Here is a 21,089-nt window from a genome sequence, read left to right on the forward strand (position 1 = left end):
CAAATAACAAGGCGCAAACAAGCAGGACAAAGGTGTTTGTCTCTTCCTGGATATCCCCTGATGGCTTTTCATTTGTGATTTCTCAGGAAGTCCATTACTATTGCAGACGGGCATCGTACTCCTGCACCACAATCAATACTCTTCCATTAAGGTGATGAACAGTCCGTTTCCCCATCCTTCTAGAGTCAAGACAAATTCTCAGGACCTACTGATCCAAATCCGTCATTGCGGATATGACAGCCTATTAAGTCAGAAGGCTGCCTGCAAGCTGAAGCGAGAGGGAGAGGGAGCCATACATCAGCCCGACATGAATTGCAAATTCACAGAAATTGCAAATTCTTTGCTCGGGTAATATTTAACTCCTGCTCACATGAAATCTAATATTGAGTGTAACCAAATGTAAAGACTATCACTTAATTACTACTTTGTCTAAGGTGAATACATACTTAAGGAATACTCATTAAAATGTGATTTTACTCAAGTCAGTTTGTTCCCTAAGATGATTGTATTTCTAATGATACATTGGGTAAATTGAAAGGCTACCTTTGAAAAACAACAATTAACTTAAACTTATGGTTAGTTAGTTAGTGCCATGTTTAAATTGGGTTGCTTTCTTCAGAAGACTGAAAAAGAAAATATTTTTGACAGAACATGTAACAAATGCTTTAAATCAATATTTGATTTGTAAAGCAATAAAATGTGCCCTGGGGCTTTTGTACTCTGTCTGCTATGCTCTTGTCAGACTGACTTATAGTGGTTAATATAAACCACAAACAGGGTGGCATGTTATTGCGTTGTATTACATTCAGCACCATACTGTTTAACCCACACACACATTTGTGATATTAAAATATGATTTATGAGCGCATATAGCAAAATTAAAATTAAGTTATTTGTGACACAAAATACAGTACAATCTAGCTCAACAACCCAAGTCATTCTGGAAAATGCAAGTTTATTTTGTAATGTACTGTAATTTCTGGACTATAAGCCGCTACTTATAGCCACAAAGCTAGCAGTTGTGGTTTAATAGTTGGAATGATACAACAAAACCTGCTTGGCTTGTAGTAAACAGCCAACAAACAGGTTGATTTATGATAGTCTGACATCAGGATAAAAGATTGCACAGCTAGCGCACGACCAGTGTCTCGCAATCTGAATCACGATAACAATCACTTTCATCAAATGTATGAATAAAAGTCTCAAATTGCTGATTCGTGCTCCTGCTTTGTTGTATTTACAGAATTTGTGTCTGTGTGCAGTGGTTGTATTATGTTCTGAAAGAAGCAGCGAGGTAGTCTTCCCAGAAGTTATAGTCACTTTTTAGACTATAGCAGCTACAATGATCTCAAGGCTTCAAAATTTGCTTTCTGTCAGTAAATGTGAATCCAGTCAGGCAAATGTCCTTCGGCCACACACAGACACACACACACGCTTTCTGCAGTGAGCACTTTCCATCACAGAGATGCATAAATGAACAGTAACAAGATTATTGTGAAGTTTGATGATAATTAACCATGCTGGTGTGTACTTCTGTTTATTCAAGCATCTTCCCTGGTGGCACAAAGATGGATGGCCAATGAAATGGCCTTGAACAAGAAGCTGAATGTGATATCTCCAGTGCTGGTGGCTAAGTGGTGAGTGTTTGTGTGGTTGATGTTTCGTTCGACACAATTGACCTTTTCACCATTACGTCACATTTACATCTTGGTGGCAAAAGTTTATGCATTCTCATACTTAAATATTACATGCCATTTGACCAAAGCACAGGCATTGAGAAAACAGGTTAATGGCTTAAATGAATAATGATTTTAACTTTCTTGTGCATCGCTGTAGTTTGAATCTGTGAAGTGTTCATCAAAAAGATGTACCGTATTTTCCGGACTATAAGGCGCACCTTCAACGAATGGCCCATTTTAAAACATTGTCCTTATATAAGGCGCACCGGACTATAAGGCGCACCATTAATGCATCATGTCAGATTTTTAATCCAAATCATTCTCCATTTTATCTTTTTTATTTCAACTTCAGACACAACAAATTACTTTATAATCACAAAATAATGATCCATAGTCATTTTGATTCATGATTCATAGTCTTCAGCGGGCCACTTATGATTGATTTCATGACACAATGCTTCGGGCCAGTTTAAATTTAGGAATTTGGTCCATATATAAAGCGCATCCGAACTATAAGGCACACTGTCGGCTTTTGAGAAAATTTTGGGTTTTTAGGTGCGCCTTATAGTCCGGAAAATACGGTAAATGAATAAATTGCTTTAAAGAGAGACAGAACGTCACCCGTAATTTTCAATTCAACAGGTGAGTCACAATAACATTATTGATCTTTAAAATAAATTTTATTTTTGAATGTAATTTAACAGTTTTACAATATACAGCTGACAAGACAAGACTGTATTTGGACCCTAAACATTGAAGAAGAAGAAGAACAGATACAGTTAGAGATATGATACAAGGTACCAAAAGAACTGTGCTCTTTTCACCTTTGTATTTCCTCTCAAGTTCTACCATGTGACATTTTGCTCATGGTAACAACATAGAAGTTCACAAACTACACTTTGACCATTTCTTTTAGTAGGACCACAGGAATGTTTTTTTTCCCAACATGGAAATGTGCATTCATAAAAAAGCACACGTCCTCTGGTTGCTTGCAAAAAAAATTCTATTTAAAGTAATATTAGATGAAATAAACATTGGATCAGTGGCAAATTCAAGAGAAAATGTTTAAGATGTTGCAACAGTTTGAACCCCAATGTGCTTGTTCTTATTTTTACATTAAAGGTTAGTGCAGCGTGGAAGCATAGTATTATAGATACCCCATGCAGAATATACCACAGACTGTAAAATGAAAAATGGGTCCTGAAATCTGTGGAATCATTCTTCATCAATCAAATACAACTGTTAAAATTACTAGGAGTATAATTATTATTATTTGGTGCTTGTTTTGTTCAGGTTTTAACATGTCGAATGTTTAGGATTAATGTGAATTAGTGGCCACTGTCTCTATTAAGATTAAACCACATGTGACAAACACACAAACAAAGAAACAAACAAACACAGAAACAAACAAACACACACAAAAAAAACAAAGTTATGTTGCTGCTGCCACCACTGTCCATACCCGAGCTCACTCACTGTACAAACTGACCTTTTTATCTGTAGTTCAAGTTTCAATCCATAGCTTTTTGTTTGGCAATACTCGTATAATATCAGCTGGCTATATCTTGTGTTTTCTGAGTATATAGTTTTCAAATAAAACAATAACAACAAAAAAAACAATAAAATAAGTAGATTTCTTCTGTTTAGTACAAAATTGTTTTAAAAGATGGGCTCTACATAATTATCCATAAAAGGGTCAAGATTAGAGATACATTGACATTAACACTACGTCTGCTCTACATGCAGACTCAGCAGTAAAGCTAATTCACTACATGCAGTACACAGTACACATGACATCTACATTAAACAACTAGAAATGGCAAATCTAAAGGAAACAACCTCATACTCACCCACCTCACACTAAAGACCCCCCGCCCCCTCAACACACACACAAGCACTCACACACACAATCATTTATATAATTTGTACATTTCTTTACAAAGGTCAAACAAGTTGTGGGTCACCAGAGATAGAGAGGGCATTCATAGAGATAATATGAAAACATGTTTTTACTTCTAATAGCAGTGACACAGAAATAATTTGAACTATGGTTGACCCAAACAAACACTGGAAAAAATATAACATTATAATTTGATGAACACATTTCCTCCAAAAAAATGATTCATCCATTTTCAATGATTCAATTAAAACAAACAAAATACATAATGTAGCCTAAGAACTTAAATAAAGACATCTCTCTCTTTCGAGTCGGGTCTCACTAGTCTAATGGAAATAATAATTAGCCTGGTGGTTTCAATTAAGCAGCGTCTATTTTGTGAAAACCTATTTAAAAACCGCATTGGGAGAAAAAAAAATAATGTGTGCTTGTTTTGTCCCCACATATCTTGCCAGTCCATCTGTGCTTTCACTGCTGTGCGTTTCAATTTAGGCCCATCTTGTGGATAAAATGAGCTACTGCACTGTTCCATCTATAATGTACAAAGAAGTCCATTTATTTTAGGAGGAAAACTTTTCATTAGCAAATGATTAAAAACAGAGCAAAATAGATGTGGTCAAATAAGTGTGCTGAAATCTTTAGGCATTTTCTAGTACGACTACTTTGTACTTATTGGCTCGGGACACGAGTTTACGTGTTCAATGTCCATGAATAAACAAATTAAACTGTTACACTATTTTATTCCTCAAATCTTTTTAGTGTGCAATATACTATATACTGTGTTGTATAATATACATATTCATTCTCTACGTATAGCATTGTGGCTCTGCAAAATGCCAAACACGTAAATCAGCACATGTACTTTCAGGTGTTCAATAAAAACAATTATGAAAATAAAGAACAACAATGTATAACATAATTACTGGTATTGTAGTTTTGTGCTGGATTGTGCCAGACCTAAGTCACACCTCACACTTTCTTTTGAAAACATCACCATCCATTGTTCTCTCTTACAAGTTCCCAAAATAAGTTGTAACTGATGACTATTTAAGATTCTGATTCAAGTTTTTATTTTTTGTAAAAGAAAAAAAAAGGTCTTACTAATGATTGACACTTACAATAGTGAGATGACCAAATGATAATTGTAGTACAAAACTATATAACTACATTTCACATTTTTGATAAAAAAAAAAATAAGTTGGTGCTGTTCTGGAAACAAGCTGCCATTTTTTTTGCTTGAAAGATCACATCACAGCCTCAGAACACACCAAATGAGGTGGACTGCTACAACCACACAAAATAAGACAAGATATAAACCAGTGATGCCTTCACTGGTTAACTCCTCCGCTCAATATTCTCCCTCATGCACATTCCAAAATTGCATTTTAGAGAAAAAGGATTGCTGGAAGACTAACAAAGAATTGTAACTTCTTAATACTTCTAATACTGCTCACAGTCACATCCAACAAGTGCGCACGTGTGTGTGTGTGTGTGTGTATACATGTGTTGTCTGATATGATACATTTTATAATACCATATTTTTCATCATCAATACAAGGTTTTCCCAGGCAAATCACAAAGTTGAAATGGAACCTGAGAATGGACCTAGTATTTCTGTATGGGGAATTATTGTGTGTTATAATCCAAGCAACATCTTTTCAATGACTATATTGGAAGCTTCTGTTTGTGCTCAGTGTACTGTTGTCATTAAAAGAAGCATCCTAAATCAGGAGAATAACAGCAAGGACTAGTTTTTCAAATCAACTTTGTGTCAAGTCACCGTATTATAATATGCATATAATTAATGCCCCAGTGTAAATTAGTGGTTTTAATTGTGTGCTTTCTCGCTGAGGAAACCTGAATCAGCAGGTCCATAATAAGATGACAGGCGTGTGCTTCTGTAAGCCCAACAGAGCAAGTCTTACAATCTACTATACCTTCAACTGCATGAATATTGCATAAACATGTTTTTACAAACAATTGTAAGGAAAAACAAACTGGTATATTAAATTATGTGCAACACATTTACAAACCGCGCACGCACATAAACTAAATCTTTTGGACAGTGACCCAATTTATTCTTTTTCTTGTGCCTTGTTTTTTTTGTTGTTTCTTAAAGATACAACACAGGTAACTAGCAGAGGTTAGGATGGATATAATAAGCCTTTACAATATGTAAAGGTCTCCAGTAGAAAGGGATCTTCCCCACAGAGGACTGTGGGAAAGTGTGGTGCACGTAGTGGAGGAGGAAGGAGAGGGGACAAGGGGAAGATGGTGTCAGTAGTGGGTGACAAAGTGGGATGCCATCTATGCACTCGGGTTCGGGTTGTTGTGTGTGTTGGTGGAGCCGTTGCTTCCCTGGATGGTGAGGCTGATGTCATCCTTCCTCTCGTTCTCCTCCTCACGCAGCTCCTCCTTCAGATCGTCTTTCTCCTTGAAAGGACGAGCCTCCGCTCTGTCTTCAGAGGCTGTAGGGGCATAGCGGCCCGTGCGATGCTCTCGCAGGGCTGGGCCCCACTTTGCATGTGCCTGGCACGCGTACTTCAACCGCTGTGCAAAATAAGGGAGGATAGATGGTTTCGAAGCGGATGCAATTAGTAAATGCAATCCAAAACCATGTCTAATCTGAAAAAATATGGTTTCAGTGACATCTGGTGGCATCTTGGTGCATAGCAACTAAAAGGAAACCTTCACTCACTTAGTCGCCATCTTGAACCTTTTAGGCAATGAGCTCTGCTACACACATTTACATCAGAATGGGAGTTGACTTTCCACGTGAGGGACCACAATAAAAATAAACCAGCTAAAGCAGGTCTAAATTGTGGTGCATGGAGTATAATGTGATTTTGATGCGTGTTACCTCTCTAAAGGTGGCTCCTGGGGACCTTGAGATCTTGTAGAAGGCATAGATGGGTATGCAGATCACGGAGGAAAGCGCCATTAAGAAGCCAATAGCCAGAGACCAACCGGGATATATGTAGTCATTATAGGTGATAGGCTTGTACTGGATCACTGTGAAGATCAGGATGAACTGGGAGGACAAAAGGGAAGCAATTGGATACCTGAGTGCTGCAGAAAATGTAACCAATATAGCTCATTTAATAGTCATTGGCTGTCTAGTGTCCAGTAGTATAGTTAGATTTTTTTTTTAAATTATTGTTCAAATCTTAGCTTCTGTGTGATGTCATGTAAACGTAATCTGTCCTGTCAAAGTATCTGATTGCCATACCAAATGACCTGACTGCTTTCAAACTAGCAATAACATTTGACACCTCCATGGTAATGTAATATTTTCTAATCTGAAAAATGCATTTTCAGACCATAGGCGCAAAATGTTCCATAAAACAAAAGGCCCAGTTGGTTCAGTTGGGAGAGACATAACTCGAGAATGCTCAACTGCGTGGAAGATCATTCAGGAATAAGAAAGAGTACCCACATCCGTCACTATAAACTCTTCAAAAGCTCAGCCATGTGCTTAATTTACCTTACAATGCTTTTGTAAGTATCACTTCATTTCAGTGAAATTGTAAAAGCACAAACCATGCAATTGGTTTAATTCAAGTGCTGACTGCAATTATGAGCAAAAATGGTCAGTTGCAGTGCAGGCCTTGGAGAGCAGTTCTTAGTCTGAGATGGAGATGGAAAAATGCCTAGAATCTGACCAGTAATCCACAACATTGAATTTATTGCTTGGTTCAGAAGCTTAGTGGACAAATACGGAGCTGCACTCATCCATTTCCTAGTCATACAGATTTTCAATGTGAGGTTGAAATTGTAAACAAAGCCCAACATATTAGCTGGAAATGTAGGTCATATTCCTAAAATGCGCTAGCAGTACGCAGACTTTGGTTTGTTTGTGTGGGTATACTTACTGAGATAATGACTGGGGAGATGAACCTCCAACAGACTTTGAAGAAGAGTGGGGGTGGGAAGCCCAACATCATCTCAACATCTTTAAAGTAGTTTTGGTGACCTGGAGGGGAAAAGAAAAAGGTCAAAAAGTAATATCATTTGAACTACATTCAAATAACAAAATTAGAGCAACCATGTTGAGGAATTTAACCTTTAAATGGTAGCTACAAAATAATCTGTGGGGTGAAAGAAATGTCAAAAATTGAACCTGCAACCTTCATAATTATACATCTAACTCTATCTTCATTTTTAATCCAATCATAATGTCCAGAGACTTTATATTGATGGTAATAGAAATCATTTCTTTCCTCAATAGCTGAGATAAGAAAAGGGCCAACCATTAACAAAGATTAAAAAACTAGTCCCCAATGTTAATCCTCCTCAAATTACAGTCTTTAAAAAATGGTTTATTCCCATCCCACATGAACAATGACAATTTTAAGAATACTTCCAAAAAATATCTCCTTACCATAAACATACATGACGCAGACACACATAATGCAGGAGATGATGACTAGAGAGAAACTAGCAGCATAGTTATCCATCAGTAGCAACCAGTAGATTCCTGCCTGTAAGACATAAACAAAACAAGTGGCTCAAAACATTTCCAGTCGGTACAAGAAATGCATGGCTGTTTGAATCGTACGTATGCATTGGGTTCTCACAGTGATGAACAAAAAAAAAAACGTTTTCAGGCATAGTGTGTTTTGGCCTTACCTGAGTTGTTAGTGGAACTCCCAGAAGGAATCCAACAACAGCCACACCCAGCGTAACTACAGTCTTATTCCTGATGATCCAGTCGGTGCCAATCTCATCAACAATGGCTGTCACCAGCGTCTCCAACAAACAGAACTAAAATGAAAAACGAGTAACGAATCAAACATAAAAATGTACCTCAGTCTACAATTGTAGAAACAGTGTACTGCATTTTTTCATGGCTTACCTGAGTCCCCAGTCCCAGGAGGATTAACATGAAGAAGAAAAGGAGTGACCAAAGTGGAGAAATGGGGAGCAGAGTGAGGGCTTCTGGGTAAGCCACAAAGGCCAGTCCTGGGCCATGGTCAGCTACCTCTGACACAGGCACGTTAAGGTGGTGCGCCATAAAGCCCAGGATAGAAAAAATAACAAAACCAGCATAGACACTGGTTGCACAGTTGGTTATGCTGATGATGATGCTGTCTCTGTATATAGAAAAAGAGGTTGGAAGGAAATTAACCGTATGCTAAGGCACAAGTTATTGCACACAAACCTAGAATACCTTGCTTTATTCTTTGGGGCACAGCCATGCTAACACAGAAAATTCCATTCCACACAATGTTCCCCTGATATCCACAGAGGGTATAAAAACTTGACACACCTCTGTTTTATGACGTTAAAAAAATAGATGATGAAAAATGAAGTTGCAACAGTGGGGAAACTTCAATTGGGATGACGCCTCAGAAGTAGATTTGGCTAGAGTGCAGCATTTTTGCGCAGATAGCTTCAAGTCAGTTCAGACCGTTCCGCCTCTTTTCTCTCTCCCTGATGCACTCGCTCTACTAGAAAGTGTGGGTGAGTAAATTACTGTATGTCAATTCAATCTGCCTTCGTTTTGCCTCCTCATCATTTTAGGACTATCTTGCTTCACAGACCTTTGCAAATAAAAAGTCACTGCTCTGTTAAACTCAATCCCTTACAATCATAACCTGGAATAGGATATTCACTCACGCAAGGCAGAAACACTTGCTAATGCGACAACACATCAAGATACGCTTGATTTGCACACCAATATCAGCAAAAATGTGAATTTTATGACATTTTATTCTATCAGTTTATCAAATATGTATTCTTCAACATTGGGCATTTGTTTAGCATCACTTGCACAATCTAATAAACTCTCAAGTTTTATCAATGATTCTGTCTAATCAATAGATGACTGTACAGACACATTTTATTATAATATTTCTTTTTATTATTAGTAGTAGTTCAAAGCACCTGAAACAATTGTTGTGGAACTTGTTGTAAGAAGCCATGGTAATCAGACCACCCCAAGCACATCCCAGGGAGTAGAAAATCTGTGATGCAGCATCTCCCCACACCTAGAAAAACAACAATCCATTGATAGACGTAAACAAAAATAGTTTGTGTATAGTTCCTTTAATGTGGGCTCTTTGATTTTTACACAGAGTTTTACCAATTTATTATTTTGAACAAGAAAGAGGAACGTTATTTCATCTTTTTAGTCCCAAATTTGAAATGGCTTACGGGCTTCTCTGAGGAGCCAGAAAAGTATCAAGCAAAACATTTAACAAGTAAAACTATTGTTTCCATCCAAAAATACTAAATAATAATAATGATAATAAAGAATATACCTTTGCATCCAGGACCTTTTGCCACTGAGGAGTCAAGTAATACATGATGCCATCAATGGCTCCATCCAGGGTAATCCCACGGATAAACAAGATGGTCAAAACAACATATGGGAATGTGGCTGTAAAGTACACCACCTGTAAATGAATATATGTACATGACTTCAGTAAAACAACAAATCCACAAGAGGTAATTTACTTGCTTTGCTTATTTTCATCAGTTACAACTTGGACCTCTTCGGTTATCCATACCCACAAATGTTTGACTGACCTTTCCAGAGGATTTGACGCCCCTGATGAGGCAGAGGAAGACGACTACCCAGGACACAGCCAAGCAGCCCAGGATGGGAAGTCGCACTTCTCCAAAGCTTCCAATGCCATCAGAGATCTCCAACACATAGTGTCTGAAATAAACACAAGGGCCTTTTTACAAGCATGTCCAAAATCCTTTTTTTTTTCCCTCTGGGTCTTAAACCTCGATCGATTTTTGCACCGAGGATATTATCAAGCAGCAGCAGCCAACATTTGCATAACATTAGAATAATTTGGGTTTAAAGTTGTGTTTGCTGGAGATTTTTCTTGCGTGTGAGCTAATTAAAGGCAATCTTATAGGCCATACTCTGTTGTGTTGTTGTGTATATGTGTTTAAATAACACTGCGCATTTGAAGCAATATTTCAGATGCATAAAACCAAAGGAAATATGTAAAGCAACAGTATAAGAATACCTTTGAGAAAAAAAAAACAAGGTTGCTATTTCAACAAATGAACATACAAGCATGAAGAACAAGTGCCCTACGCTACTTTTCTCATAACAAGTGGCCAAAACACCTTCTCCCCCCAAAAAATATACTTAAAAACTGTTTAAAGTTGGTAGCATATTCAGATAGATGGGTAATGTCCTGCTTATCACTCATGAGGCAGTTCAAAATTGATGAAAAGGTATTGCATTTCCAGGAGTTGAGTCCAAATGTTTGAAACATGTTTGTTGTATATTCGAACTGACTCAGGTGTGAACCGACCTTATCTAACAGGTGCCTCTTGGACCTTGAGCGCAACGAACCCATGTTCAAATAATGGAATTGCACAACTGATCCTCCAACTGCATACATACATATACGCGTGTGTGTGTGCGTGTGTGTATGCGTGGTCAAGGTGTTCACAATGTACACAAAGTTCACCTGTGACTTACTTCCAGTATTCTTCACTGGGGCTGGTTCTTTTGGTGCGGTTCACGATCTCACTGACCCCTTCCACCATACTGCGAGTGGCATTAGCCACGCTGGCGTTGCTATGGGGCACCACGCCGCTGCAGTCAGGCGTATTCCAGGGGTTGTTGCAGTATGTCCATGGCAATAAGTTTGTCATGGATGTGAAAAAGTAGTAGAAGGCAATGCAAATAACCACATTGTAATAGATCCCAATATAGGTCGACACCACCATCATGCCATAGCCCACACCTGCAGGGAAGCAGACGAAGGGGTGTCAGGGGTGTCAAACTCGTTTTTTTCACGGGCCGCATTGTAGTCATAGCTTCTTTCGGAGGGCCATTATGACTGTCAACCCAAATAAATGTACGAGCACCTCATATTATATACAGTAAAAGCTACAAAACAAACGGACAAATAACTCGAGTAAAAACTGGTCAAATATTTAAAAGAACAGATATTATTAAAAGTGAAGACAATTTGCAATTCTAGTAATGACACACGAATTTGATGCACAATTTGTCTTCGCGGGCCACATAAAATGATGTGGCGAGCCGTATCTGGCCCCCGGGCCTTGAGTTTGACACATGTGAAGTAGATTAACACCCCTATACACTCGTAATATGGGCCATAATTACCATGATAAAAATGGATCATCACTTTGCTGGCTCAAACTATGTATTAGATTAAAAAACATTTTATAACTGAATTCATGTTGAACAATGTTCACTTTGAATTTATTTTGTGCTTTTCACTTGGGACTTAAACAATTGCGCTTGTTATGTTTGAAGTGGAATACTCTGTCAACATAACTTTGGACTTTGCCACACGATGCTACTTTGACCCATCACATTACTTACTTTCCATGAATCCTATTTTTGACTAACTTTCACAAACCATGGAAGGTTGTTTAAACACAGACAAAAACTGATTTCCAGGAGTTCGTTTCAATCACCTGTATCATGAAATTTAGACGGATAACATGGGCCTCTCATTCAAATACACAAACCTTTGAACATTGGACTAATCTTCCAGACTCCCAGACACCCTTGGCTGGCAAACTGCCCGAAGGACAACTCAAGGAAGAAGAGTGGAATGCCACAGAACACCAACATGATAAAATATGGTAGCATGAAGGCACCTGGAGGAGGACACAGGACAGTCACAATTTAGTCAACACATGCTTGCAAAGGAAAGAAGTCATATGAGGTCATATGCAGTAGTTACATAAATTGTAAAACATGCTCTGTACCCATTAGCCCCTGGACTTTTACAGAGGTTAGAGTATGTCATTGGTATCAAGTAACCCATCCTAAATTGTTTTTGAATCATGAATCCGCACTATAAGGCGCACCTAAAAACCTCAAATTTTCTCAAAAGCCGACAGTGCGCCCTATAATTAGGTGCGCCTTATATATGGACCAATATTGAGCCACTACAGCAGGCATGTCCAAAGTCCGGCCCGCGGGCCAACTGTATATATCTTATATATGGACAAAGTTTTAAAATGGGCCATTCATTGAAGGCGCGCCTTATAATCCGGTGCGCCTTATATATGGATAAAGTTTTAAAATGGGCCATTCATTGAAGGTGCGCCTTATAGTGCGGAAAATACGGTACTTGTCAGATCACTTTCAGTTTGAAAATAACAGGAATTAAGACCCAGTGCATTTAAAACATAGTTATCATGATTGAAAATCGTAGATAAGGACTAATGCTCCAGTGAATTTCAAAAAATAGGCGTCATGTCAAAAAGATATTGCTAAATGGACATGCATGCATGACTTACATTTGAATGACAAGTTCCTAGTTCAATTTCATTCAATTATATGGACGTAAACAGAAATTGTACATCACACCTGATATCAGCACAGATGTTAAAAACAAAAATGTAAAACAATTGTCTCCAAGCATTCCTCTTTTTTATCAGATTCACCCTGTTCGGTGAAACATTTATTATTCACCATTGGATGCAACAGTTCTTTGTAATGTACTGCCTACCTCCTCCATTTCTGTAGCAGAGGTAGGGAAACCTCCAAACATTGCCCAGGCCCACAGCATAGCCAACACTCGTAAGGACAAACTCAATTTGGTTCCCCCAGTTCCCTCTCCGGGAGTTTTCATCCTTTTTTACCGGCTCACCTGGAACTGCTCCATTCTGCAAAAAAAGACACATTGAAGGTTAGCACATATGGCAGCCAGTTGTACAAAAAATATTTGTTGTACTGTCAAACAAATTCATTTTCATTTGCAGGATTAGCAGGAGGTGAATGCACTGGAGCAGACAGGATCTAAAGTGAAACCCTTACCGCCTTAAGAGGAGCCCATAAGCATTTGGTCTTGTCGCCCCAATTTCAAGCTTCTTCTGCCCTTTCCTCCCTCCCTCCTTCTATCATTCCATCTGTTGACATCAGATGGTCGCACTCTCTCACTCCTGACCTGTTCTGTAACCTCAGCTACACTGCTGTGAAAACGTATTTGCCCCGTCCTGATTTCTAATTTCTTTGGCATATTTACCACAATTACATCACGAGTAAAAATTCAAATTTTAAATGATGATTTTATGTATTCAGGTGAAATACATATCCATGTATATATGGCACTATGTAAAAGGACAAAAAGTAATTATCTCTGACCTGATTATGACTTATGCCACCCTGCCAACAAATAAAATGAAGCATTTGCAATAACTATTTTCAATAACTATTTTCTCATTGAACTACTGATGACTCATCAGGAGCAAATGGGACACTGGCATGGGGATCAAAACCAGATTCTTCAGATTGGGAAGATAAATTAAATCATTCCATCCATTTTCTTAACTGCTTATCCTGTTCAGCATCGCAGGGAATTAGAGCCTGTCCCATCTGATTTAAGCAGGAAACCAGATTACACCCTGGTTAGTCGCCAAACTAACACAAGTGACATAGTAAAGACAGACAACTATTCACACCTTCGCTGAGTGTGAACTAAATTCATGTGACCTGCACGAATGTATACTACAACATATTGTCTTGCTAAATAAAATGCTAGATATTAGCAATTAGGTGAGACTTGATTAGTAGGCCAACACAATATTGCCAAGTGGCGCTGAAGATCAACTGAGAAGCAAAATGGAAGAAGGAGACAATCAGCTGGAAAGCAAAATAGCAACAACTTCAAAAAGTAAACAGCGGGAGTTTTCTCTGAGTCTTTTGAAACTGACTGTGCTTGTATTTGTCAGAAAACTAAAACAAAGAGCCAGCATCCCGTGATCTTCGAACAGGTGGCGCACACAGGGAGCAGAGCAAATAAGCGTTGGTGAGCATATTGCTCAAAATTAAAGCGGTCACAGCAGTGTGAATGTGCTTTTGCAGCGGTTCACATATTTCACTGACCCAAGTATAAAGTTGATTTTGGGAAGAGAGAAAATACCGGAGACAGAGTCTGTACACAGCTGTGTGTGTTTCTTGATGCAAGCGATGCATATTGTACGTCTGATTTGGTTATCAGCAACCAGGTGTGTGCCTTCGGACGATATACACGCACGGACAAAATAATGTGTTACCTGAGGCAAACGTTTTGGATGAACACAGCAAAGGTTATTGGAAAGTTTACAGAGTCCATAAATTTTGCTTTGGTTTCCCTCCATTGACGAGATTAAAAAAAGATCATTAAAGGATACAGAGAATAGGTGACATTATAATGTGTAGCATTTAGTTATATTTAAGATAACTATATATTTAAAACAAATACCGTATTTTCCACACTATAAGGCGCACCGGATTATAAGGCGCATAGAATAAATAACTCAACGTTGCTCAAACGTTAATGCAATCACAATATAGTAACACTCGAAATAGTGAAAACAATAACAATATATCAATAACTCAACGTTGCTCAAACGTTAATATCACACAGCACACAAAATAAACAAGTAAAGCTTACTTTAATAAATTAGTCTTCATCCACGAATCCATATTGGTCCATATATAAGGCGCACCGGATTATAAAGCGCACGGTCGGCTTTTGAGAAAATTGGAGGTTTTTAGGTTCGCCTTATAGTGCGGAAAATACGGTAATATGTTGAATGTTATGAATTGAAGGTATGCTCAAATGTTTATAATTTGAAATCTATCAATGTTAAAAGAAAGTGATGATTTACTCCAGGCGTATATCAGAGTAAGATGCACTTTACTTTTTATCTGGACCCATGGGCAGACCTCAAACTTTTAGTTTCTCATGTTCTCTTACTTAAGTGACCCTGATGTCTCGAGCCAGGTGTTGTGGCCCATGGTGTTGGCTCCTGTGAGCTGTGTCAGACAACAGTCACTGACTCAATTTCTCTGTCACATGTTTTTTGGGACCATCTGGGCTTTATGTAAGACCACACATGGCCTTGCCTTTTTCACCCCCCACTTTTAGCGACTTTGCTCTATTTTCAAGGTCGCTTTTGAGTCACTATTTACTTTTTTGAAGCACATGTACAGTACATCTGTCACTTTGCCGTCCCGGCTTTGGGACACCAAAAAGTCTACACTGAAAGAGTTATTTTGACATTAATGATTACCCACAAGTCCACTTTACAACGGGCATGATGCCTTGACAAAAAAGTGCCCAAAAGATGCCATTTTGGGAATACTGTATCTCAAACAATCCTGTATTTATATAATACACATTGTAAAACTAAGTACAATATTCCCACACTAAATTGCGGTTCGCCTTTCATGGCCTCGCTAATTAGTGGATTTTTTTTTTAGAGGTGTCATCGTATCATGCTTTTATATAATTATTCATTTATTTTACAATTTAAAGTGTAACAAGTGTTGAGAAGGAAGGGAAGTATTTCGGGGTGTTTGTAACATAAATCCTTCAGAAAAAATATGTTTGTTCCCCTCATCCTGTCCTCCGGCACATGATCGTCCTGCTCCATTCCGCACGTGACAACACGTATTACTTTGCAATTAATGAACACGCCTCACTTATTCAAAGTGGCACCCGTAATCCTCACTCGACCTATGCGGAATTTCGTAAACATGTCTGTTTGCAATGACTGAATTCACTCAACCATCATGGGACAAAAAGCCCACCGGATCCCCCAAAAAGAGACTTTTCAAAGCTCTCTTTATGAATGAGCTGTGAGGTGAGAGTAATAGGCCTAAAGACAGTGTATACTGTGGCTTCTCAGTCTGCTACCATTGGGACCACATACCAAAAGATTCTGTCTGACAGAGACTGAATCAATCCCCCTTGCACGGCTGAATAATAGCTATAAATGAACAAGGTGTCAGGCACGGAAGTTTTGAAAATGATGTCCATAGTGAGTTGTTCATCCAGAAATTGAAGATCCAACAACAGATACTATTTCCGTTTCTTTGCATTGTTGTAACAATGAAAATGTTTGCTATTTAATTTATTCACTGCCAACCCAGTTAATATATTTGACGTCTATACCCGTCAATGGGACTGAACGACTCAGATCATGGGATTATAAAGTTTCAATGGCTTTACACATGGGAGGCTGTGGGCAATGTTTTCCAGCATGCTTTGTGTTTTATGGTATTTTAGTCATTGAAATGTGACTTCTCTGAACACGTTTATTGATTGTGCTGTTTATGTTGATGTTGTATGAGTAAGATAATGAGGGGGAAATTGAGCCTTCTATATTATCATCCTAAGCGTAGGACAAGAATTTACAACTTGCATGAAATTTTTGTCTGGGAACAATTACTTGGCTCCCATGTCAACTAGGAACAAAATGTTGATAGTTATGTCAAATAAAATTAGTTTTTTACATTGTTTTGAATTACTGTCAGGTCAATGTTGCCACCACCACTGACCCTGATTGCTGACATACATAATGTGCCTGTAGAGGAACACACAATTAGAAGACACAAAAGGATAATCAACAGCAATCTCAAATACTTGGTGGAGATAGTAGCAGTAATTATTTATTCAGGATTTTTTTCTGATCTTTCATTCCATTTTCTTACACTTTTTGGGATATCCGCTTTGTCATTCAGGTAACTTACCTTGACATGATATTCCATGATGAGGAGCTTGCAATCAGTTTCTAACAGTCCAAATAATGTATGACTGGCCAACTTCACTTACTTTCTAATACTAATAGGACTGAACACAACTGCTGAAGTTCTTAAATACCTCCCCTTGGGGAGGGGGGTTGGGGACTAGTTATGTCTATGTCTCTCTGTCTCTGAAGAGAGAAACGTGGTTGTGAAAGGGGTGTGGCTAAGAAGCAAAAGGAATGGGGGTTGAGGTTAGGGTAGTGAGGGGGCGATCATTTAATGTTAATTATATAATTACATACGGGAAGAAAATGTGACTTGGACGTGTGTTTCATGTACACGTGTTATTTTATTGCCATATAATTTGATCAATGATTGAAAATCACCTAATTTTACTGATATTGATAGTTTTCAAATGCTAACAATTGTTCTTAAAAAAAATCTAAAGCATTGAACAAACTTTGATGCCAACATGCATGTCTTTACCTTTATGCATCACAAATAAAGTTATATGATTTGAAACATGGTTTTTCTCCTTTGAGTAAATATGACCTTTCCATTAAAACTAACGCAAATGCATCTTCAGAGTTCCTTGGTCCATCTTTTTTACTCAAGCTACGCTATTTTCATGGACAGCCCAAGTCTAATTGCGCACATGGGTGGAGGTTTTTTTTCTTTTGGTATTTTTGCAGAAGGGCGCAGTTAGAAATGGGCGTTTGTGCCATTGTGAGAGTGAACACAGCTAAATTCACTCCCATAATCGTAATGAGGATCTCCACTTACAGATCATGTGAACCAACCCCACATATGCGCACGTGCATACACACGCACGCACACACGCACACACACGCACACACGCACACACACACACCACACACTAGCTGTGCTACAATCAGGTGGGTCCTCTAAAGAATAATATTATTATTATTATATATTAATGATAGTATAATAATGCATTTAGAGATTTAATCTGTAAAATGATTCAAAGTGTTTGATGCACGTTGCTGTTCTATTTTTCAATGAAATATGATGACATCGACCAAATAGCAACAGAGGGCTGAACCTGCCTGCCTGTGCCTCGCTCAAATCCAACAAAATCACATTACACAACCTGCGCTTGGTCTAAAGTCGAATCTACTTTCTATCACCCAATTGTAACATGCGCTGGAGATCCGTAATAAAAAAACATTCTTGTTCTGATGGAATGTCCAAAACGGTGCAGCAAGGTCTGCCAAATTCCCAAACAACTAGACAGGAACTTTTGTCTTCCCCAATACACAAGGAGTGTATTTCAGTAACCCACCACTATTTCTTCTGTCATTAACTATTGCCTTCACTATGAATAACAAAGAATTAATTCATCTTTAATTTTTCAAGGGAAAAAAAAGGCTTTTAGCATGGATGTTTCAGCATGGGAAATAATCAGCAATTTATGTGTGTTACATGTAAAAATGCAAAATAGACAATCACACACACACATTCATCCAACAGATACACTTATCTGCAGTTATCCCTTATTGTAGAAGGACAACAATTTATCACAGCGTTGAGGATAATCTCGAAATCTAATCCTGTTTCTTTAACGGAGACGTGTGTCAACATGAGATTGAGCAAATGAGGAATAAAATGAGAGAGATGGCTCATGAGAGCTGTTTGAGAAAAAGAATGATCAGCAAAAACTAGAAAATAGAAACATTTAAGACTGACAGAAACAATCAGACCGCTACAACAATGTGCATCCCGTTCTGCAACATTCCCCTCACTCTTGCTTGTTCACTCGTTTGCTTCACAAGTTTACTTATGCGTAGGCCTTCATTGGGTATGGCTGTCAAGTGATGCGCGAGACTGGCCCGCGGAGTTGTTGGCCCTCGCAAGCTGTTCACCTGCATCCTCCTCCACACCCACAACACACACACATGCACACGCAAACACACATAGCTTTCCTCTTATCATGCATGCGGTGCCCCATTATATGAGTAGTGGAGCTGAAATGTAATTGAAAATGTGCTTTGCCAAGTAATTAATTTACAAAGGTTAAAAGCTAAATGCTACTTGTTTCCAGTCTATAAATGTGCTAAATTTCTGTGTTGTGTATCTTTTGCTCTTTCAGACAAAACTTCAAATTTAAACTTGCATTTGTGGGATATATACACAATCAGAATGAGAGATGGATGCACAGGCAGATGGAGGATGGACGGATGGATGGATGGGCAAAATGATTGTGGTAAGTCAAACACTTGATGTTACAGGAACCATTAAACGAGGCCTTTGATAATTTAGCCTCCCTTCAATCCCTTTAAAATCAGGGCAAGAAAGGCACAGACAGTGTTTGCAAAAGCCAGAAGAAATTGACTGGGTTCTACAGGAGATTGGCATACGCAAAGTATCTTTATAAACTCCAAGAAAAGCCACATTCTTCAATGAGACATCTATGAACGCTTAACTAGGTACCGTATGTGATCAAATTTAACAGGCAATCAGTTCTGCTGTTCAAGGGTAGAACATTTTAAAATATAAAATAATCAATATGACCATTCATGCACAGCTAAATTTATTGTAAATATGCTGGAGCTGCTGTGAACCCGAAACTTAAATTCAAGTCAAATCAGACAGAAGGTTAAAGCCACGATCGGAAAATGCTCTACTTCGTGAACAGTCGTAAATAGAAAGTAGTAATAGTAAGAAGTAAACAATGACTAAGTGCAGCTAACGTCAGCTGATAGACTGAAGGTTGCATAACTGATGTATCTACATGACAATTAATTTAGGGCAGGCAAGTTTGCTGCTTAAATGTAGAAAATGAAAAAGATTTCCATTGAGCAACTTTGAATGTCGACATGGCTACAAGATTTTTAATAAGCCAGAGTTTACTTTATTTCTGTTGGCTCTTGATTTTGAAAAGGTTTAACTTAATTTCTCAAGGTCCATTTAAAAAAATTGGAAAATCAATAGAATACTACCCTGAAGTTACTATCATTGTTTCCTTGTAAACAATGAAATCAGAAGTTGGTAAAACCTTTTTAATGAGCAAAGGCAACAGTAGAAGATGAGTGCATACAATTTGAAACCTCCCAACCAGGGACAGCTCCAGGATTTGTTTTCTCTCCTTAGGCTAACGGGGGGCTTGACTGATACATAGGGGGGGGCTTAGAAAATCTTAAATAAATATATTTCAGAATATCAAATAAAATGCTGGCGGTTCTTAACAGGGTTGCAGGCCCGCCGAGTGCAGCGCCACATCCCTGCCTCCAACCCACACATTTAAATGATTCATATACAATTTGGAAGAACAAGTAGTTGTTGCACATGTGCAAGTATGGCATGGAATCTACCTTCAGAGCATAGCATTTCAATTTGAAGAGAATCTGGTATCACATGAATTATCGCTAAACCCTTGATGAACTGCAGGATGACGGGCGAAAAATGCCCATGTATGTTCGGATGGTCGACATATATGCAGCCCAATTGTAGGCACACTAAAATGGATGAATCCCTTGAAAAATAAATGTACTTTTCAACACAACAAGCCTCATTATCTTCTTGGCACGTCAATGCGTAAAGCAGAAAATCTGCTTATGTACAAACCAATAATTTAGGTCAGTCTGCTAAAGATATTCCCTTTTTTTCTTTTTCAAATTGGCTATGATCATGCGTGTCGCTAAAAATATCAAAAATCATTGAATGCAAATACATGTGCAGTGAGTATAATAACACAATAAAAATAAATGTGTCATTTCCAGAGGGACTTAAATAATACATTAAACTAAACTAAATAAATAAAAAAATAACTTCATCTTATATGACTCAAAGTCAAAAGTAATAACTGAACAATTGGCTCTGCTACTGTTCTTCAGTTCTAATGACCTCATCTGTTATTTTATTCCAGGGAGAGCACGTCGGAACTGATCACAAATGCTCACTTCAATTAAATTCAAGTCCGTTTGAAGTACTAATTATTTCAATAAGTAGTCAAGCATGTCAAGAAATCAGACAAACTTAGACAATTGTCCTAACACCTTAAGTCTAGTCGACCGCTGAGAGG

General features: G+C 38.2%; 1 protein-coding gene across 3 annotated transcripts in view; it reads right to left on the reverse strand.

Annotated features, from left to right (window-relative positions):
- Positions 1 to 2,340: 2,340 nt before the first annotated feature.
- The window catches only part of slc6a9 (solute carrier family 6 member 9), a 30,117-nt gene continuing 11,368 nt past the window's right edge, over positions 2,341 to 21,089 (reverse strand). Inside the window, exons 1-13 of one of the 3 annotated variants that reach the window (XM_037275860.1) lie at positions 17,054 to 17,073; positions 13,044 to 13,200; positions 12,052 to 12,183; positions 11,027 to 11,294; positions 10,108 to 10,240; positions 9,840 to 9,974; positions 9,463 to 9,566; positions 8,432 to 8,669; positions 8,206 to 8,340; positions 7,958 to 8,057; positions 7,449 to 7,549; positions 6,437 to 6,607; positions 5,884 to 6,126 (exon numbers count right to left, since the gene is read on the reverse strand). In XM_037275860.1, the coding sequence (XP_037131755.1) occupies positions 5,884 to 6,126; positions 6,437 to 6,607; positions 7,449 to 7,549; positions 7,958 to 8,057; positions 8,206 to 8,340; positions 8,432 to 8,669; positions 9,463 to 9,566; positions 9,840 to 9,974; positions 10,108 to 10,240; positions 11,027 to 11,294; positions 12,052 to 12,183; positions 13,044 to 13,200; positions 17,054 to 17,071 (1,935 nt within the window). In that variant the 5' untranslated portion in view covers positions 17,072 to 17,073. Of the gene's footprint in view, positions 6,127 to 6,436; positions 6,608 to 7,448; positions 7,550 to 7,957; positions 8,058 to 8,205; positions 8,341 to 8,431; positions 8,670 to 9,462; positions 9,567 to 9,839; positions 9,975 to 10,107; positions 10,241 to 11,026; positions 11,295 to 12,051; positions 12,184 to 13,043; positions 13,201 to 17,053; positions 17,074 to 21,089 lie in introns of those variants that run through there. The other 2 variants (XM_037275857.1, XM_037275858.1) reach the window with 2 other exon arrangements.

This window comes from Syngnathus acus, chromosome 17, assembly GCF_901709675.1.
Source record: "Syngnathus acus chromosome 17, fSynAcu1.2, whole genome shotgun sequence".
NCBI classification, from domain to species: domain Eukaryota; kingdom Metazoa; phylum Chordata; class Actinopteri; order Syngnathiformes; family Syngnathidae; genus Syngnathus; species Syngnathus acus.